Consider the following 22,287-nt stretch of genomic DNA (forward strand, 5'->3'; position numbering starts at 1 on the left):
GGACTTCCCAAGCCAGCATCAATATTAATCCAGTTTCCTGGGTTTATATGATTCAGGCTACTCAGTCCTTTTTTCTTTTCTTTTCTTTCTTTCTTTTTTCTTTTATTTTAATTAAAGTATAATTAGCTTATAATATGACATCAGGTTATACAGTATTTCTATCCCCATATAACCCAGTGGGAAAATATGCAAATGTTTAGTGAAATAAGTCTTTGATCAAAATGTTAGAGTGGAAGAAAGGAGATTCTGTGATCTGTATTAAATGGCATTTCAAGGACTAGGCAACGGTCAGGGTTTTGTCCCAGGAGCAAAACATAAGCCATGTGTCATCTTTGGAGATCATAAAACAGTGATAAAGCTGGACTAAAAGTCTGCTTTTATCAATACCAAGTGCTTAGTGATACAGTACTCCTTTCTGAAAAAAATCTCTTGTTGATCAAAATTTTTTTTTTGGTTGATCTAAAGTCTTAAAACTTCCTGATTACTGTTTGAATTTTAATAATAGAGATGTAAGCTTGAAAGTAACACGTTAAAAGTTTTCTTTTCCTTTTTTCTTAAATGAGGAACGTAATTTATTTTTATTTTTTGAATTTTGGGTTTGGGGGTGGTAGAGGCAGAGGGACAGTGAGAAAGAGAAACCCAAGCAGGCTTCAAACCCAGCGTGGAGTCCAAAAGGGGACTTGATAGATCTCACAACACTGAGATCATGACCTGAGCCTGAACGAAGCGTTGGATGCACAACCAGCTGAGCCACCCAGGTGCCCCTAAGGGGAAGATAATTTAAAAACGTCTTCCAGGTTTTCCCTCTAATATCTCTCTCACATGCAGAATCAACTACATCTGTTCATTCTGAGAGTAAATTCCTAAGGGTTCAGAATCTCCTGAACTCACTCAGAGTGCACTTTGTGTTTCCAACCTGTGTATATTTTTGCATTTCAAGATTCAGTATAAACATTATTACAGCCATTATATAGGATTATATACAGCAATTGATTAGGAAAATGACATTCAGTTTCTTCAATTCTGACATTGTATGTGACATTATATATAAAATTTAAAACAAGGAAACATTAAATTGAAAGTTAATTGAATGTAAATTAAATTTTCAAAAAAACTTAAAATAAGGAAACTCTTTTCTGTTGGACAAGTGCAGATTTAGTTCAGACATAAACTGGATTCAGATAACATAGTTAACATTAAATTCACTTTTTATTTGTTATTTTAAAACTAAAGAGTGAATCAAGAAAATAAAACATTACCTGGGTGGTATAATTTAGTAGTTGTTTCTGTTGCAGACACTTCAATTTCATTAAAATTTACTTATTAGTTACTTGACAGTTTTTTACATAAATGATTATTATATCAGACTAACCAAAGGATTAGTTAATTGTTTTACTTTATGATTGTTGCCGAACATTCTTGTCTCATACTGGTTTAAAGATTATCTTCCTTTTAGGGCCAGATTCACCATGTTTGCCACTGCCGACATGGGGTCATGAAGTCTCAAAAATGGGGGACTAAATGGGTTGGAATTAAAATTCAAGATTTCGGTCTCTCTAATCACAACTGTTTCTGTTTCCCTCATGAGAGAAAGCAGTCCACCAATTCATGTTGACTTTGGATAGCGAATTCACTGATATGTTACTGAACACCAGTTAGGTACTGAGGGCAACTCAGAAGGTGCAGCTACATACATTTGAATGTAATCAAACAATAAATTAAAATTAGCAGGTCCCATTTCTCTGTCACTGACAGTTTTGCCTATTAGATCAACAAAGTCAGGGAAGCTGAGTATCTCCCATCTGAAGCATTGTAAAAAGGTTCTGTGGAAAATGCTGCTTTGGGAATGACCAGGAAGGACTTTACATTCCTCTCAGGTTGACTAAATTTTAGGGAGCTTTTTCCTGGCTCCAGGCCCTGACTACATTTTCTTAGGGCATTTAGTTGAGAAAACTTCACTTGTAAATTATTTTTCTGCCCCTCTGACTTGTAAATCTTAAACAAACAAACAAACAAAAACAAAAAACAAACTCTGAGCAGTTTTATAACCCAAGAAGTTCTTTCTTAAGGACACCTGGACCCATCCCTTTGCAATGGGGTCATCAAAGAAGTCAGATACCCTATCTCCTTGTCTCTTTTGGAAGGGGAGGAGCCCAGCTTAGGTGGAGGCTAAGTAACAAACATCAGTGGCCTAATCCTAGAGAAAAAAATGTGCCAATTAAGGAGTAACTCAGTGTAGGGGTCACAGGCCTTTGAGTAACCTCCCCACTAACATGTTTTCTAACTCACCACAACATTTAAAAACTCTTCCCCTCGCCCCATGTTCCAGTGGATTTGAGTTCAGTCGAAGTTCTGGTGTCTTTCCTCTATGACAATAGCCTCAAAGTCTTGCTTGGTGGATTAACTTTATCTAGTGCCAGTTTTGCTTTGACAGGGATCAGATAAAAGCAGAAGAGAAACACTTATATTGATGATGGGGAGATACTTCATAAAGGCTGAAGATGCTTTGCGTCTCAGGGAACTGACAATGATTTTGTTATTCTGCAGCCCATGTGTCTTGCATATGCCCTTGCTGGGACTTCAGGGCAGTGGGCGCTGGCAAGTGGGGTCTGCAAATCCCAGTTAAGTGAGGAACGGGAGCACTCATTTGCCGACCTCAGCAAACTGGCAGGACTCATAAGCAATTCTCCGTTGTTAACCACCCTTTTTTGGTGAGTCATGGAATGAAACCAATGTCTTCTATATCTTATATTTAGTGGGATCCTCACTTAAAAGCTGAATTTTCTTCATTGCAGTTTTGAAGATGTTCATGGGCATATTGGGACAAAACATTCTCTAGTCATCCTGCCTGAACCAACTAAAACTACCAACTGGTGATACTTAGATGTCTCATATGGCTTGGAGGAAAAGGACAATTTTGGTTGGAAAGAAAGACCTTAGAGAAGGAAGTGAAGGTTCTAGTTGTCACACATTCTGTCTTAGAGAATGACTGCAAGGAGGCTCTACTGCGTTGATTAGTTCAGGAACCCAGTCTGACCTAACATGAAAATGCTTGGCAATGATGTGGCTGACTGTTTAAATAAAGCTGAAATACTTGGCAGAATATCACGTCTGGCGAAATGTAGGAAAGGGGAGTTGGTGTGAAGGACCCCATTAAGACCAGGGGCTGCTGCTTGCAATGCAGAGCCTAGGCCCGGGGCAGGGCACGTAGCTTGTGAGGCATTGGTCGAGTGGTGAAGCCAATGTCTGGGGTTAGGTCCAGGTCCAGATGCGAGATCCCCGGGGGTGGCTGGAAGGTGAACTTCTGCATGAGGCTGGTGAAGAACAGGAAAAGCTCCATCTTGGCCAGTGACTCACCAGCACACATCCGGCGTCCTGGAGAAATACGCAGTAGAGGGTTATGAGACATAGGAGCACAAAAACTGAAACAAATCTGGATAGAGACAAAAGCTGTCCACGTGTGATTTCTCTACTTTAGGATGTGTGGATTAGTTGTGTAGCCTCTTCTGGGCCTCATGGGCTCTGCCAAAGCCTTGGAAAAACAAAATCAAGTACATATGTACCCAAGTACATATGTCCCCCGTAACTGCCCCCCATGAGGGAAACTAGCAGCTAAACAAACATTAACACTTCAGTGTGAAAAATGTAAGGGTAAAGCCTAGTGTGTCATGAGAATAGATAGTGAAGGTACCCAGTGTAATTTGAAGGGTCAGGGAGGCCTCCTGTTTGTATGAGAGATTTATATCTCGGCTCTTGTGCCCAGGGTGAGAAGAAGTCAGCCAGCAAAGATGTGGTGGGATGTGGAAGGGTCATGATGTATATCAGGGCTAAAATTATTTGTCTCTGACATGAGCCTAGAACATGAGTTATGGAGCCTAAGACCTGAGGCCAGAGTCTACATAGACCTAAGTCTTTTTTCTTTAAGGATCTTATTGATTTATTTGACTGATAGAGATCACAGGTAGGCACAGAGAGAGGGGGAAGCAGGCTCCCTGCTGAGCAGAGAGCCTGATGCGGGGCTCCATGCCAGGACCCTGAGATCATGACTTGAGCCTAAGGCAGAGGCTTTAACCCACTGAGACACCCAGGTGCCCCAGTTCATATTACTTTTGAAACATCAAGGTATCTGAAAAGTGGAGTCAATAAAATTGAGGAAGAAAGTCTTCTAGGTAAGCTTTTATTGAAACAAAAGGGTCCAGTTAGATTTCCTTTGTTTTTGGTTTATGTATATTGGAAGATAACTCTCAAGGGTACTGAGTCACAAAAGAATTCAACATTCTTAAAAATACTGGAATGTAGATATTTTACATCTCAAGGAAAGTAGCACTTTGGTTTAAATGGGACTTCCAGGAAATAGATGAACACCATAAAGGATAGTGTGGGGTAGTTTTTCACAATGTCTACTACCAAGGCAGGATTTTTAGGGGTGAATGGCAATGTATACTACATCTCTCTGTTGGAAAATGTTTATTAAATAAAAGCTAACAATTCAGTCCATCGATGTATGTGCAATGTCAAGGAGATACAGGTATTTAATGTAGCTTGGCTCTGAGACTATTGCTCAGGGAGGGTTCACTGCCCAGTAGGTGAGCCCAACAAGGAACCAGGTGAGTATTATACAGTGTCACAAGTTATGATAGGGTGTTGAGGAAGCCCATGGAAGGAGTACCTAATCTAGCTTTTGGGATCAGTTCTTTCTAGCTGTCCAGAACAACATGTATGATTGAGTGGTGTCATCTAATGGATGATAAATAATGCAACTTAGGGTGTGAATTATCTACCCTATATTTAGGTTTATTCAGTTAAGCTGAGTCGTGTATTTGTGTGTAAAAATTAGAAGAATGCATTGTACTTTGTATCTCTCTGTATCCCTTAGTTATCGGTTGGTAAGAAAAGTCTATCCTTTGGGTGACTGCTGTTTACCTATCCCTGAATAAGTATACGGAGTGAATGCTAACCTATTGTTTTTGTAAGTGGAAAGGCACAAGGCACAAGGTGGAAAGGCACATGGTGTAGCTTTGCTAATATTCTTTTCTAGGAATGGAGTATTCATTTCAGGTTCTTAAGAAGCCAGAAAATTATAGAGTAAATTCATTTAGTTCCCTGGATTCCAAAATGTACTCTAGTGGAAAGCTCTTCTCTCTTCCCTAATCCTAAACCCCCTCCCTCTCTCCCCTACCCAAGAAATTCTAAGAGTAACACTGGCATTTATACATATTAAAGCAAAGCTTTTCAGGGGTGCCTGGTTGGCTCAGTCAGGCCACCAATGCTTGGTCCTCGGGGTCCTGAGTTCAAGCCCTGCAGTGGGCTTCACACTGGGCATAGAGTCAAATCAATCAATCAATCAAGAAATATATCAAGCAAGCAAAGCTTTTCTGGTTGGAGTGAAGTGGGCTATCCACTGTCCCCATGCTTAACTTTCTCCTCAAATTCTCAAAGCTCTACCCTAGCCTCAGCTACAAGGAATCTTCAGGGACTCCCTAAGAAAATGCCATTCTAATGCCTAATGTCTTACAGCCAATTTAAAGCCTGGGGAGGAAAGGCCCTTTCTACTCTCCCATATTTCTGACATTTAGTGCCACATGAAAAAAAAAATATATAAAACCTAAGTACAGTCATCAGACAAGGCCAAATCTCTCCAGATTTCTCAAGCCACCTGTCTCAAAGGCGGAGACCTTACCTGCTGAAAAAGGCATGAAAGCGTCTTTCTTGACAAACTTTCCAGTGGAAGTCAGGAAATGCTCGGGATTAAATGTGTCTGGCTTTTCCCACTGTGTTTGGTCCCGAAGTACAGAGGTCAGCAAAGTGATGACCTCGGTGCCCTAGAAACAGAAGTGCTATTAATGACAGAGATTATATTTCTTCTTTAACAAGCGACTCTTGAAAAATGTGTGAAGGTCCCATTGGTAATTTTTCAGAAGCGGTGTGTTCTGGAAGAATCTGGAAGAAGAGGGAAGAGGAAGGGTTTGGGATTGGTGTAGAACTTACTCAACCACTTTTTTATTCGATACGTCCTAAAAAACACAATCTATGGACTCAGAACCAGAAACATTCTTTACTTAGTTCTGTGTTTGCTATGAGATAATGGCACATGATTTAACTCTTGATATATCCCAGTTTCTACATTTATATGAAGGGAATTAAATAACCCTCATGGGGTGACTTGTGAGCCTCAGACGCAGCAGTATGTAGGACAGACCCTGGTGCAGGCTCAGTGAGGTTTTGCTCTTATACCTCCAGGGATTGTGACAGGGGACAAACTAGACTGAACAAGCCTGTCAAAGCAAATTCTCAAATATCAGTTGCTCCCCCACCCCCCTTCCACAGCTCACCATGTGCTCTGAGACAACCAAGACGATCAAGGAAAGGAATTGTAACTGTGATACAGGAAAGAGCACTCTGAAAACTCAAACTAGAATAGTGGGAAGAAAAGCCTGCCCCTGCATTAAGGACAGTGTTCACTACTTCACCGTGTTAATCACAACTTCCTCTAGAAAGCTTTGCAGTACTGTCATTGCGTTTAGCTGTTTCAGTGCATGAATCTCTATAGCTGTTGAGTCACCAAAAGCAAACAACGGTTTTAAAGTGTTTTTTTCTACAACTTCCTTTGTTCCTCTCTCTCTCTTTCTCTCTTTTTTTTTTTTTTTTAAGATTTTATTTATTTATTTGATAGAGACAGCAAGAGAGAGAACACAAGCCGGGGGAGAGAGAGAGGGAGAAGGAGAAGCAGGCTTCCTGCTGAGCAGGGAGCCCAATTCAGGGCTCTATACTAGTACCCTGGGATCATGACCTGAGGGGAAGGCAGACGCTTAAGGACTGACACCCTGACCCAGACACCCTGTTTCTTTCTTTTTTATTTATATTTACCTGGGCATTGTGGATTTTTCCTCTTCAGAACAACTGTGCTAGATTATTTCCACTGGAGCTCAGTGAAAGCAGGGGAGCTAGCTGCCAGTAGCATGGTGGGCATGTGAGACCCCCTGTACCTGTAAAGCTCTGGTAACAGTGCTCTCCCTAGTTTGCAGCCAGATAGAGAACAAGAACCCAAATCCTGCCATTATTATAGATTCCTTGGGGGGGGGGGGAGGTCTCCTTTTCTTCGTTTTGATATTGGTTATATTTGTTTTCATCAGCTACTTATCTGATTAATTCAATCCAACAGCGTGTTTAATGCGTGCTAGGAAGAAAATCTCCAAAGATGAATGTTGCCCCCTGTTTGTAGGGTACGCTCAGGGTAGCAAGTGATGCTGTGGGGAGTGCGGCCATGTAACCAGTGGTCCCTGTGGATTCACGCAGAGATGGGCCCAGAAGCAGTGACCCAGCGAAGCTTTAAGGAACAGAATCAGCGCTATGGGCATGCTCTGATCCTAGGCCAATTTCTGCCTTCGGTGTACTTTTAGCAAAGATCTATCCATACTTCAGTTTGCCAGGGGGAAGCACAAGAATGCCTCAAGAAGTCTCAAGATTGAGAAGCAGAGGGCCTGAACATATTTCTGTGTGAGGAAGGACACGGGGCTGGGGGTGATGCTGTCGGGGGCCCTGCGTGGGGAAAACCAGCTTGAAGAGGCAGCGAGTCTTTCCCGCGATCTGGGCCCCTTACCCACCCACCTCGCTTGAACTCTCTGAACCTCAGTTTCCTCAGATACAGCATGGAAATAATAATCTTTTATAATACCTTGTGCAGAGTAATTACCACCTATTCTGTGCACATACACTCTGACACACTCAGTTACCTTTTATTGCACAGTAGGGAGGGAGAAAAGGAGGAAAAAGGGAAGGGGGGAGAGAGAAGCAGGGGAGGACAGGAAGCAAGGCAGGCTGAGATTGCCTGCAGCGGCTTATTTCAGTGCTTCTGTGATTTTGAGCAGCTGACATCCTTTCCCTCTCCCCTCATTTCCCCTTTTAAACCCTTACCTTAGGAATATAGTAATTTTTAAATATCACATCTGTGGTTGTTGCATGAGGTAAGCCTGTGGGCAGGATATTAGCAAATCTCTGTACTTCGTGAATGACAGCATCTGTGTATGGCATTTGAGTTCGATGTGCAATTCGAGGCTGGGCTGACCCCACAACTTTGGTGATCTCATCACAGACCTTTTCTGGACAAAATGCACTGATTAGAGGTGGGGGGAGAGATATTGGAACAATCTTCCCAGTTTTCCTTCCATGTGAAAACCAAAAATTAATACTTTCTGAGTTCTGACCCATTTTTTTTCTGCACTGTTTGTACTCCTAGATCTCTATTGCTGAGGCCCCGTTGGGGACCTGCATGGAGTGACACCTGCAAAGAGTTGACACCTGTTGACAGTCTCAGGAAGCTTGGAGAGCAAAATCTACTTTCTTATGTCCAAAGGAAACTAAAGGCACACTGTCCTAAGGGTATAAATTAAAGGTATCCAGGTTGGCAGAATTCTGCTTTTTCCATCCCAAGAGATTTTCGAGTCTTTCCTTCAGGCAATGGCCTGAATCTTAAGAGACTTACTCTGGACTTCAGGATATCGCAACATGAGCAGTAGTGCCCAGCGTAGCGTGGAGGCTGTGGTCTCTGTACCAGCCGCAAACAGGTTACTAACGAGAGCCACCAAATTTTCATCACTGAAATAGGCAGTAGATGTACCTTTCTCCTGAAAGGGGAAAAGGAATCATGAGTGATGAAAAAATTTTATACTTGACAATCATAGCAAATAACCTAACATGAATTGAAAAAGCAAAATGCTTGGCATTCTTTCCTAAAAGAGTGGAATTTTTTTTTATTATTATTAGGATGTTGTACAGAATTTTCAAATAAAGCACATCCTGGATGCTAATGATGATAAATAATTCTAACAATGGGAAAAGCTGTTTGCCATTTTGGAAATTAGTTTTTGACTGAGTGATTAGAATGTGCCCAACATTGTTTCTTTAAAAAAAAATGGCATTATATAATCTTTCTTGGGTTCATCAACTGAAACACATTTTCAAGATTGCAATAAAAGGAATGCTATACTTATTCTAAAAGCTAACATTCAAGGTCTTCTATATATCTTGTGTTGGATTTTTATTTTTTTTTTTTTGAGAGTGATGTGAAAAGCAGTGGAAAATATTCGAGAATGGAAAATTTAGTAAATAGCATTCTTGATAGGGTATAAGTCTACCATTACTAACTTAATTGAATCCAATGATTTTTCTTCTTTGCAAGAAATATTTTTCCTCCAGATGCTATTAATTAAATTAAATAATAAACAATATGATATGGTATCACCATTACCTCCTGCTGTCTGACCAAAAAGGCATCAATGAAACTTCTTGGATCATTTTTGTCAATGTCATGCTGATGATCTAGGAAGGTCATCCTTATAAAAGCGAATAATTCATCTCTATTCCTGAGTACTGTCTTATGACTTTTTAGGAGGAACCCCAAAACTGGAAACATATTGAAAATCTGAAAGAATAAAAAAATAACAAAGTAAGTTAAATACACACATGTTATGCACGCAGTAGTGGGAATGACACCATTATTTCTGGAAGGATTATAGAATAGCACCCCATTTAGACTTCAATTTTATCTCAACCAGCTGGCAAACTGACATGGAATGGACAACATGATTTCCTTACTTAGTGGAGTTAGGTAACTTACAATGGATATTGGTATGGTTTATAGTAAGTTCTATGTACCCAGAGTATTTTGCATATTATGCCAGTAGTAACACATCTACTCAGAGGTTAGGCGAGCCACGAAAACAATATTGGCTTTTTGGTTAAGGCTATAAATCTGTGTTTTTCCTGCAAACTCTTAGGTGATTCCAGATCAAACCATTTTAGTGCTATATAGCACACTCACTTTACCACTGATGTTTCTTTGTAGGATCGGAATAATCATTTTTGTTATTTAGATCTAGCTTACTGTGTCTAGGGTCCCTAGAGAAGCACTATATAATCTAATATTCCCTAACCCTTAGAAAGTTCAGGAAGAACTTCACTGTTGGCTAAATTTGGTGTGTTTCTTGGTATATTCATGTATGTGAGAGATAAGCTCTTTATATATTTAATCAGATTCTATAAGGGGTTCCTAACCACCCAAGTTACCTAATAAATACTGAAGATAAAAGTCCACACCTAAAGTTAGACATACTTGGGTGTCTGGGTGGCTCAGTCATTTAAGCGTCAGACTCTTGGTTTTAGCTCAGGTTATGATCTCTGGATCACGGGTTCAAGCCCTGTGTCAGGCTCCCTGCTCAGCAAGGAGTCAGCTTGAGATTCTCTCCCCTTCCCCCCATGGCCCCCACTTGCATACTTGCTCACACTCTCTACATTTCAAATGAGTAAATAAATAAAATTGTTTTAAAAATTCTGTTTAAGGATTGAGCTTTTTATGTACTTATTTTTAATTTATTTAAATTCAATTAATTAACATATAATGTATTAGAAGTCTTAAAGGTAGAGGTCAGTGATCCATCATCAGTCTTACATAACACCCAGTGCTCATTACATCACATACCCTCCTTAATGCCCATCACCCCATTACCCCAACCCCCAACCCCTGTCTCCTCTAGCAACCCTCTCTTTCCTAAGATTAAGAATCTATTATGATATGTTTCTCTCTCTGGTTTCGTCTTATTTTTCGCTCCCTTCACCTATGCTCCTCTGTTTTGTTTCTTAAATTCCACATGAGTGAAATCATATGATAATTATCTTTCTCTAATTAACTTAAAAAAATAGACATAGTTCCCTGTGCCAGGGTTCCCCCACACCTATATTTAGAGTACACCTGTACTTGTAGTAACAGAACCTAAATTATTCCAAAGTGAAATAGCATTGTCTGTTGTTGGTTGTGCTATTGAAAATGGGAACTGGGGCCCCTGAGTGGCTCAGTTCATTAAACATTTGCCTTCAGCTCAGGTCATAATCCCAGGATCCTGGGATTGAGCCCAGCACTGGGCAGGGAGCCTGTTTCTCCCTCTCCCTCTGCTACTCCCCCTGCTTGTGCTCTCTCACTTTCTCTGTCAAATAAATAAATAAAATCTTTAAAAAAGTAAGAAAGGAAAAAAAAAAGTAAGAAAGGAAGAAAGAAAGAAAATGGGAACTATTTGACAAGGCACTTAGTCCCTACATTCTAGAAGACAGCCACTTTACTGCTCACAAATATAAAAAATTGGATTGTAGCAGTATTTTGAACTTATATGATGCAGAATAAATATTAACAATTTCTTTAGTACTGTTTTTAGTACTTGATAGTTTTCCTTTGTTTAAATTCCCTCTTCTACGTGAATTCTACTGAGTGCTCCTTATTCATTCATGACTTATCCCACAGTTGATGCATAACCAGTGGTATGAGTAAAAGATGAATGGCCAAAATTGTGAAAATTTACTGAAGTTACAAACTGAACTATTTATTGGTATGATTCACAACTCATACATCATAAGATATTTGATGCAGTATTTTTTTTTAAAGATGTTTGTTTATTTACTTGAGAGAGAGAGAGAAAGATCATGAGTGGGGGCAAAGGTAGAGAGAGAAGCAGTCTCCCCGCTGGGCAAGGACTCCATCCCAGGACTTTGGGATCATGACCTGAGCCAAAGACAGATGCATAATTGACTGAGCCCCCCAGGCACCCTGATGCAATAATTTGTGATGGGAGAATTATCAGATGTGTTAATCAAACAGACTTGTCACTTCTCTGTACTCAGAATGTTCCAGAAAGTGTACATTTTTGAAATGGTAAGTCTCTGACAAACACTTTTTCATGGTCTCTTGAACAACCTAGTGTGCGTTAGAAGAAGTAAGGTGATTGAATTGGAAGATATAGTTACCGCAATCCTAGGACCTCCAACGAGCTTCACATTTTCACCAATCAAGGTTAAGAGTCTCAGGAATTGGGGGTCTTGGTAATCAAACCGCTTTCCAAACAGCACTGACACAATAACATTAGCAACAGAAGCATTCATTACTGTATTGACCTCAAAGGGCTTTCCTACAAGAGAATTCATTAATCAGATTAGGAATACTCACATGAACAGTATTCAACCAGTTCTGGAATAATGGGGACAAGACTGTCCACTAAAGATTTCATAGAGGAGCAAGACTATTAGTGACCATGCCTTTTAAGGAAAGGTGAGACTAGATGAACCTTGAAAACTATCCAGAATTTGGTTAAAAGTTTGCCAGAAGGCAAACTAAAAGTATTGATGTCGAGGAAAATCTACATTTGGCTCAGTTAAAGAAATTAAAATGTTCCAGGTGAGGGATCATTTCAGTGTGTGTAGCAAGTGTTAATGCATTACATCTGAGAAAATATCAACCTAGAAGGTTACCATCAAGTTCATAAATTTAAAATAGGATATCTAGATGATTAAAATGATTCTACTTGAAAGAACCTTACCTAGAGCCTCTTGTTTTAGGCTCTTCTGTTACTGGGTCCTGTTTTCCTCAGCATCATTAAAAACTATTTAGATCATTAAACATACATTAGTGGATGTACGTTTATTTTTGGCAACCAGAATGCTAAGATTTATTTTTAACATCAGCACCTACCCTAATGTGGAGGCTGAATGCTTGGGGGAATTTCTGTAGGGAATATGTTTCCTTTTTAGTATATAACTTTAAGGGTGTTTCAGATACTGTGTACACAAAGACTTGAGAAATTAATGTTTGTTAGGACTTTACACTGCAGAGGGAAAATATATTTTTCTGTAATTACTTTCTCCAAACTGCTGATGGGCTCTCTGTGTACAGAGACTGCTAACTTAGCACATGAGTCCCCGAGCTTTCTGTTTCTTGTCTATATTCATCTCAGGTTTGCCTGCCTTTGACCATTTCTCTTCATGTTGCTACCTGCATCCGTGAAGATAAGTAAGGAATGAGCTCAATTTATTTAGGAAAAGATAAATTAAAATATTAAATAGATAAAATATTTAAATAATATGGAATTAACTGTATATCATTTAAAGAGATCAGAAATACACCTGTTACTGAAGAACAGTTCCAGATGGAAGGAAGTAAATGAGACATGACAAGTGGACATGATGCATGGGTCAGGATTTTCTTTTGCTACTCAGGACATTAATGGGGCAATGGCAAAATCTGGACAAATAAGTTTAGGGGATTACTGAGTCAATACTAATTTCCTGAGTTTTGAAAATCATACTTTGGGAATGTGAGAGAATGTGTTTATTTCAAGGGAATGCATTGAACTGTTTAGGAATAAAGAGAGAGCATGTCTCCAAAGCACTTTCAAACAGCTTAGAAAAAGACAGCAAGAGAGAAGGCTAACATAAAATGCTGATATTTTGGGAATCTTACAGAAGAGCACAATTTGGGGAATTATTTGTAAATTCTAAGAATTTTACTACAAGACTGAAATTATTTCTACATAATAAAATATAGCATTTGGTTTCTTCTTCATGAAAAATAAGATGTGGTTTAGTTCATTCTACGCACCTCTGTGAGACTCGAAGCTGCGTATGAGATGCTGGCATTCCTCTAAGATCCTGTCTTCTATGAGCCGCTTGCCCATTCCAAAGTTCCGTAAGGTGGTCAGGCTGAACCTTCTCATAGTTTTCCAAGTTTCACCATGAGAGAAGACAATTCCTTATAACGAGTAAAGTGTTTGAAAATTATGTCTGCAAGGTTTTTAATATTTAATTTTCAAGGACAAGTAAAAATTTAAGAGAGGCTTTATTCTCCCTGTTGGAAATAAGAGGCTTCTCTTTCACTCAGAGCATTTACTTTAGAAGACTTGTATTTTTCCCTTTTTTAAAATCATAAATAGATAATCATAACATACACATATGATGTATATCACATATAAGTCCTTCTGAAAGTATGAAGAGGTCTTTTGTCAACTTTGTGACCTAGCAATGGCTTTCTTGGCGGCCTGGGGGCCATCTGTTCAGTATATAAACATCGAGGAAGAAAGTGTCCCTTTCTCCCAGTTTCTGTGGGAGGGTAGAGCCTCACTTTGGTGGGTGCCTTACCCCAAATTTTAAAACTGCCTCCTATCATAAAGATATGAAGACTTTATTATTCTTTTGTATACAGACAATTAACACAGATGGTCACCCCGATTACTGGGTGTATCTAGGATGAACTATGGGTGACAAATGGTGCTGCCAAGCCCTCTTGTTATTGAGGACTAGTTATTGTTTTCCCTGAGAACATTTTTGTAATGGGTTGAGTCTGCTTGATTGTATAACAGAGTGAGATTTGTTTCTGTATTTGTTATTTCGTAGTGGATTGTCTGTGATACACATCCCATCTTGGTTTGATGCTTATTCAACAATAAAATTGTCTTCTTTTTCTATTACGTTTGTGGAGAGGAGGATTTCTGGGTTGGGAGAAGATTTCGGTTTTAGTTCTATTTCTCTGACAAATTTGTTAGACAAATTCTGAGTCTCTACTATAAGCTTACATCATGCTAGGTGTGGTTGAGGGACTGATGAACATTAGAAAACAAAGTCTTTTTTGCTAGAGAAAGATTTGGACTACAGACACAAGACTCACCCGAGAAAAAAGTTAGGAGTAAATTATTACCAAGAGGTGTAGCGAAGCTTCCACACCGGTGCTCTACATACTAATTTCTAGGCTCACGTGTTGCTATAGCACAGAATAGGTTTATAATAAATATTTATTAACTACAACAGCTATGTGAATTTGTGCATGACTAAAGGAAATAATAAAAAAATTCTTAGAAGAGTTGGGATATACGCTAGCTTACACAAAAATAGAGAGAGGATTGCCAAAGTGGCCCATATTTTTCCAAGGTCAGTTTGTGGTGACGGTGGCATTACTCCTTGTGTTTCAGTCCCTAACCCTGGCCCTTCCTCCACTGGCATTTTTCTCATTTTTCTGTGGAGGTTCCAGAGACAAGGGAAGTCTTTCTGAGTTGGAAATAGGAACAGTTTCCTGAAATAAGAAATCAGAATAAACTAAGGCAACCTAGGTGTTGGAAATGGGACAGCGCCATCCCTGCCAGTGTCAGCATGAAGTCCAAAACACCTAGAGAGTTCTCTGCTGTGCAGCTGTTGACACTTCATGGGAGGTTAAGCCTTCCTTCGAAAGGACCCTGGCAAAGGTTAGATTCTGCTCATGTTCAGTTCTTAAATTAAAAGAATGTCATTCTGTCTGTGGATCCTGTAGTGCATAAAACTCTTTTATAACAAATATGTGAATCTTCAAACTATCTAATGTTAATATTTAAAGATTTACATTTGAAAAACAGTAGTAGAACATGAAAGGCCTGCAGATGTCCCTGTATATTTCAGGGCATAGTGATAGCCCAGCCATGTCATTGTGGAGGACATCAATTTAGCATTATAAGGAATGGAAGTTCATTTATTTATTTATTTATTTACTTACTTACTTACTTATTTTATTTGGTATTTTTTTAAAAGATTTTATTTATTTATTTGACAGAGATGAGAGAGCAGAAACAGGGGGAGCAGCAGAGGGAGAAGCAGGCTCCTCACTGAACAGGGAGCCTGATAAAGGAATCAATCCCTGGACCCTGGGATTAGGACCTGAGCCAAAGTCAGATGCTTAACCCACTGAGACACCTAGGTGACCCAGAGAGAGGCCTTTATTGTGTAGTTTCTCAAATTCACTTCACTGACACTGGTTTTTGCATAGAACATCTACTAGTATCTCAAAGAACAAGATGTTGGAGAAGGATAGTGTGAGAAATGCTTTTTCAGAAAGTTGCTGAGGCATTAAAATGGCTTAGTAGTCTTTACTAGATAGCAATATAAGTTTACTAAAAATAATGTCAAGATGAAACCATTCCCATTTTTAGAGTTATTAAATGAGCATTAAAGGGTTGTTGTAATAACTTAAAGAGTTATTATATTAGTGGACTGACAGAACAGTATAACATCCAGATTTCCTCAAGGCATTCATCAAAGACACACAAAAGCAAGATACAACAACTTTATCCAGCTGAAAATATGGTTTGGTATTATTTATAACACTACTGCTATTGTATTTTTTGATGGATCAGTGGCAATCATTAGACTGTGACCTCTTAAGCTGATGGCCTCTGTTCTCTTTGTATTTCCGTAGTGCTGACTATACTTTCCACATAGTTTCTGGCTAATAATTATTTGTTTAATAGAATTATCATGTACAATGAGAATAAAACCATAAACATAAAATTTTTCCTCAGTAAATTCTATTTGTGTGATATATATTGATGAAGGGAAAATTAAATCATGAAAGGAATTATTAAAGATAATATGGTGCAAATGATTTAATAATTTTAACTATAAGGATATATCTTAAGCTTAGAGCTTATTACCTTTTCCTTTAAAAAGTCTTTCAAATATAGGCACTTGAGATCGTTCTCCAAACTGATCACCATAACTGACCAGGGCATCTTTCACTGTCTCATATCCAGAGAGTACCACCACCTTCTTTGGACCCATTTGGATGCTGTAAATGGAGCCATATTTCTGGGAGAGCTTGGGTGTATTAAAAAAAAAAAAAAAAAAGAAACCAGTAAAACATGGTACTGAATTAAAAATGAACTAGATCTTGATCTTTGAAAATTTAATTCTGACCAATTATTCAGTTTTATATTCTTGTGAAATGACAATATTTGATTAGTTCACTAAAGATACTCCTTGGTTGCTATACCTATTTTAGCCATGATTATTATGATCCACTGATTGTCCTTATACTCCATTTTGTTTGAGATTTCCAGTAGCAGTGCTCGCTTCGGCAGCACATATACTAAAAATGAGATTTCCAGTAGCAGGGCTCTAACATCATGAAATTGACTCCTAGTTTCTCTCTATTATATCTTTGTCTGGTCTCAGAAAATGCCCACCCCAGGCTCTAGGAAGACAAAGCTCTTCCTATCCAACACACTGTCTACCTGACCACCATATTCACGCCCTATTCTTTGTGGGATGCTGTAACCATAGTAGGTCCAAGTTAGTTCTGTGCTACTATGCAACATTTCCTACTATAAAGAAAACATTCAATTTTCTTTGATAATTAAAAATAACAAGAGTATTATTTATATTGCCAGTATCTCTTTTAATGCACATAATAACCAAAAAAGTAGATGTTATCATCATTTGCGTCATATAGGCAAGATACAGTGGTTTCAAGAAGTCAAATAGTAAATAGCAATGCTCAAAAAGCATACACATGGAGCCTTGTCATCTGCAGAGTTTGTAGTTTTTACCCAACTATTGATTGTGCCTTCCACAGACATTCTTTTTAATAACAATTAAAATTTTCTAGAGTAAGACTATGATCATAATCAGTTCCTTTATAGAGAAATATGTAGGACATAGAATATGGATATAGAATATGGAATATGTAGATCAAAGTGGTTGAAATAAAGGATACAGATCATAAATATTTCAGGGTACAATACTGCTTTAAATAATAGAAATATATTTAATATATTTTATATCCAAATTTAAAAGAAACTAAACATTAAAAAAACAGCTCAATTAACTTTGAATCCTATTTAATTACTTCATTATACATATACAAACTAGTCATAAGTGTGTGCGCATGCTAATACACTCGTGAGGGTAAGAATGAGGGTAGAAAATTATAAATAAGTATGAAATGAACAATCATTTTTTACCTCCAGCATAGTTTGATACGGCCTCTTCAGATTGAGAATATGCAGATTTCCAATAATTGGCAAAGGTCTGGGTCCTGGAGGAAAATGTTGCTTGGAAGCTTTAGTCATGAAGATTTTAATATTAAAAAGAAAAATGAGAAGCAGGCTCAGAATTGGAATTATGACAGAAGAGTCAAACCCACTCATTATCTTTAAATAGAAGTAATTGTCAAGATAATAGAAATGTTTGCAATTGCAACCAGGCAGAATCAGCGGCTTCCAGTGCAAATCAAAAGCATGAAGGAATTGCTCGTCATATTTGCCCTATCTTCTAGTCAACCATCTATTTTATAATTAAAATGAATTCAGCCCTACAGGGTATGCTTGCCTTATTTCAGCTCCTCCCCCCTTCTCTCTTTTCACTTCTCAGTGCAACCTGTTTTATCTAATAGAGCCTGGAGGAGGGATTTTCTCTTCATGTAAAACAAGGATTTGTCTTGATATTTCAGAGAAATACAAGATATTCAACAAGATATTCTACACTTTCACAATAAAAAGAATTGTATTGTTTGCTAGGATACCCCGTGATCTGTGTATGGTTGGTCAAGTATCCGTGTCACACCAAGAATGTCAAGGCTCTTATACAATAAGTTCTCACCCTTCCACTCTCCTAAGTTTCATAGGAGTCTCAGTGCCAGGGAAAGAGCATCGGTTTTTAAGTTGAGGGCCTGTGCAGATCCTAGCAGGTGACACATCCTCTTTGAGCCTTAGTTTCATTTTAAACTGAGAGAAATAAATTGTTCAATTGTTGCAATGAGTTAGAAATGACCAGATAAAAAGCTCCTAACATAGACTTAAAATTCACTGCCTGGCATTCCTCATTTTTTCCTTTTTTCTCTCCTGGTAAGCTTTCTCATTTGTTTATGTCTGTATTCTTTTCTGTAATTTTTTTTTTTAATCTTGCTATCATCAAATTTTCCACCTTTTTGTACTACTGACTTTCTCTCTTTTTTTTTTTTTTAAGATTTAATTTATTTATTTGTTAGAGAGCACAAGCAGCGGGAGCAGTAGGCAAAGCAGCAGGTTTCCCATTGAGCAAGGAACCTCCCATGTAGGACTTGATCCCAGGACCCTGGGATTGTGACCTGAGCTGAAGGTAGACACTTAATCGAGGTGTCCCTGTGCTACTGACTTTAACTATGCCTCTGGACTATAGCCCATTCTAGTTGATTTGCTCAAGAAAGAAATATTTATCTCTCCTTTTTGTGTTAGAATGACTGAATAACAGCACTCATTTAATAGATTAAATTGAAATTTTTTTATATATCACCTTGTTGATAACAATATTTCCTCAAGTTTTCTAGAATTTGCCATCGTGTTCTATATTTACTTTTTTAGTTTATAATTTGTTGTCTTCAAGGAATTTAAAATTCTTGAAAACAAAGACTCTGTTTTCACCCTGTCCCCCCAGCTGTGGGATCTCCAATGTTTAGATGAAACAGTGCCTGGCACTAAACGAGCTTAAATTAGTGAATAAATGAAGGTGCAAATAAGTGATTGAAGTCTTCTGAATATTTTATTTCTGGAAAGTCATTCCTAGTAAATTAGAATTTGGGGAACCCAATGACTGTGTGTAACAAAATTCTGTGATTCCGTGATTTTATAGGTAAGTAAACTGGGACCAAGAGAGTTCAGGTTTGTATTTAATTCTGATTCAGTAGAGCTGCAATTAGGACTTACGTCTGGTCCTTCACAACACTCATTATGCCACATGGCTTAATGCCATGATACTAAATGTTCTTTACATAGCTGCTTGACTTCTCTGCCTGGCATGGCTGTGGGGTGCAGGAATACAATCCTAATTAGCCCTGTCTGGCAGGCAACAATGAAAACCTTCTTGAACCAAGTCTTGAACTTGGGAATAATATAAAAGGGGCAGCCATAGGCATGAAAGAATGAGCGGTATTTATTTGCGTGGAAAGTAACTGTTAGTTTCAGAGCCATCTTTTCAATGGCATCCACATTTAACTGTGTTACTGTCAAATAAGGTCCTTTCCTAAAACAAAGAGCAGATTGAGAGACAAAGAGTCCAATCAGATCCAACAGGGTGTGTCAGGAATTAAAATCACTTGTAGTGGGTCATTTCAAATTGCTGTATAATAATAGGGAATACAGTATATAATCATAGATCCTAGTGATGTTATTATTATCTCAATATTTCAAATGAGGAAATTAAGGATTTAAGAAGTGACCTGGGGTACCTGGGTGGCTCAATTGGTTGAGCGGCCAACTCATGGTTTCAGCTCAGGTCCGGCTATCAGGGTTGTGAGATCCAGCCCTGCCTCAGGCTCCATGCTCAGGGGAGAGTCTGCTTGAAATTATCTCTCTCCCTCTCCCTCTGCTCCTCCTCCTGTTAGTGCTCTCTTTCTCTCTCTCAAATAAATATGTACAGAGTAGAACTTAAACAAACAAACAAACAAAAAAATAAATAAATAAACTATGTTACAGAGTAGAACTTAACATCTTAAGGAAAAAAACAAAAAAAATAGTGAAGTGATCCATCCAAAGTCCTATAGTTGATAAGTGAGAGAATTCAGGTTTTCCTGATTCCAAAGCTCTTATTTCAGGAGAAAGTGTACAGGTTATTAACACGCTTTTATATTGTGGGGAATGGAGAATCATCCCTCAACAAGATAATTTTGATAACATGCAATATGATTGTTTATTATTATTATTACTGAGAGTTCACTATGTACTCCAATATAATCTATGGTATTTAACTTCTGGGCCTAAGGAGGGTCTGAAGCATGTTATACAGCTCTTGATGTGTAATGTATGGCATAATGAAAAAAACGTGACCTTTGACACTGACCAGATATAAATTTGAATTCAGATTCTGCTTTTTATTTTGTTGCTTGTGGCAAGCTACTTAAACTCTATGATTCAATAGGAAGGGTTATTCATCTAGTCGACTTATCGATGTTAAAATAAATATATGAGAACAATCTGATTTATTGACCATTTATCTACCTTTGTTAATGATTGGGCATATTTTCTATATTTACAGGGCACTGGAATACAGGGGACCCAAATTCCTACTTAAAATGTGAGGGCAATCTCACCCCCAAAATTTGTTCCTTTCTGGTGGGTTGTAAATGAAAATTATGTAAATAATTGATTCTTTATAAAATGTACTATTATTATTAATCTGCACACTTACCTCTCTCACTGCATCCAAGATGATATCCATGATTCTCTTACTATTTCACTTAAGAAGGCACTTCTGCAGACCATCTGTAGGATACCAGAATGTCAAACTTTTCCAAGATTATTTCTTGGGAATCAAATAAAATGAGAGTATGGGCTATCCAGTAATCTGTAAGTACAGAAAAATGTAATAGTTTATTCGTGAAGATGGCCACCTGATCAATGAATTAGGACCCTTGAATATATTTCTTTAGTTCTGATAAAATCCCTAGATGTGTAAAGTATAGTCTCATATCCTCTTCTCCTGAGGGGAGGCATCTCAAGATGTACAGTAAACAGCTTGAAGATTGTTGGCAGAAACAAATATGGTAAAGCCTGAAAACTGGTAAATTTTCAACAAACTATCTGTAATTACAGTCAATAATTATCAACTAATCTCTTAGCTTAAAATGTGAACCCAAGTTTCAAAAACTTCCAGAAAAAGGCCATCAGAGTAGAACTTAAGGTTTTTAATCAAATCAATCAATCTAAATAGTATTATTTACCACTTGAAGTGATTTTGGAATGGACAAGGCATAAAGATACCAAAAACATTGTTTCAGTGCCTCAGACTTGGGCTAGGCAGAAGGGCTCTTCCTCAGGAAGAGAGTCTCCCTGAGACTCCCAGAATGTGAAGGGGTGAAATGGGTCAGGGAGGGGCAACATTTTGCTGACAACTACATAATGACTTGAAAGAAATGCCTCCTAAGGCAATGAAAGAGAAAAAGAAAGAAAAAAAGAAGGAATAAAATGAGAAAGAACTAAAAGAAAGAAGAAATAATATTTTAAGGGGAATGAGAGCAGGGCATGATGGGATAGTAGCTCAGAGAATATTCTACCTGAGGTGAGTCCATTCTCAGGAGGACTTGTATGCTGGCTCAAGCTGGAGGCAGACCAATGTTCAGGGGCCTAGAGGTAAGAGAAGCTTAACGAAGCTTGGCTAGCAAACATTTTGTTCTGATTGATCAGTGGGATGAGTAGTTCAGATTATAATTTAGTGAGGCAAAAGGGGAATTTGGAAGGTCTGTGTCTGGTTTTGTCATAGGTAAACAAGGGGGATTTTGTGAGTCTTCTAGTCTAATGATGAAGGATTTTTTGTTGTTGTTGTTTTTTCAGTGAGCTCTTTTGCTTTCTGGAGCACAATGGGTGAGAATCCTTTAACATTGGCTATTTCCAGAGCACAGGGCTTGAATAAAATTCCACATTGTCAGTTCCCTGCTATCTAATGTTTGGCATGTTATTGAAAAACTTAAAAACCAGAAAAAAGAATTAGTCAGTGAAGATCCACATGTATGCACCTATTTCCCAACCTTTTGTCTAAGGCCAAGATCTTTTTCGGGAGAAGGGGAGCTGTGTCTGCAAAATGAAATTTCTTGTCTATCTCCTGGCATAAATGACACAAAAAGTTCATTGTCTAAGATATTCAACTTCAGGTTCTTTAAATAAGATAAAAAATCTTGATAAGCAATCTAAATAAGAGTCTTTC

The 22,287-nt window shown here is 38.2% G+C and overlaps 1 protein-coding gene across 1 annotated transcript; it reads right to left on the reverse strand.

Moving 5' to 3' along the window:
* Positions 1 to 900: 900 nt before the first annotated feature.
* LOC309864337 (cytochrome P450 2K1-like) lies at positions 901 to 17,971 on the reverse strand. The gene is made up of 9 exons (XM_082729736.1): positions 17,577 to 17,971; positions 16,269 to 16,431; positions 13,418 to 13,567; positions 11,791 to 11,951; positions 9,248 to 9,421; positions 8,483 to 8,624; positions 7,915 to 8,099; positions 5,681 to 5,822; positions 901 to 3,375 (listed from the first exon to the last, which is right to left on the reverse strand). Exons 1-9 carry the CDS (start codon positions 17,760 to 17,762, stop codon positions 3,188 to 3,190), a joined length of 1,491 nt encoding a protein of 496 aa, XP_082585862.1. The 5' UTR covers positions 17,763 to 17,971; the 3' UTR covers positions 901 to 3,187.
* Positions 17,972 to 22,287: the final 4,316 nt, after the last annotated feature.

The sequence above is a fragment of the Mustela nivalis genome (genome assembly GCF_964662115.1).
Source record: "Mustela nivalis genome assembly, chromosome: 5".
Classification (NCBI taxonomy): Eukaryota; Metazoa; Chordata; class Mammalia; order Carnivora; family Mustelidae; genus Mustela; species Mustela nivalis.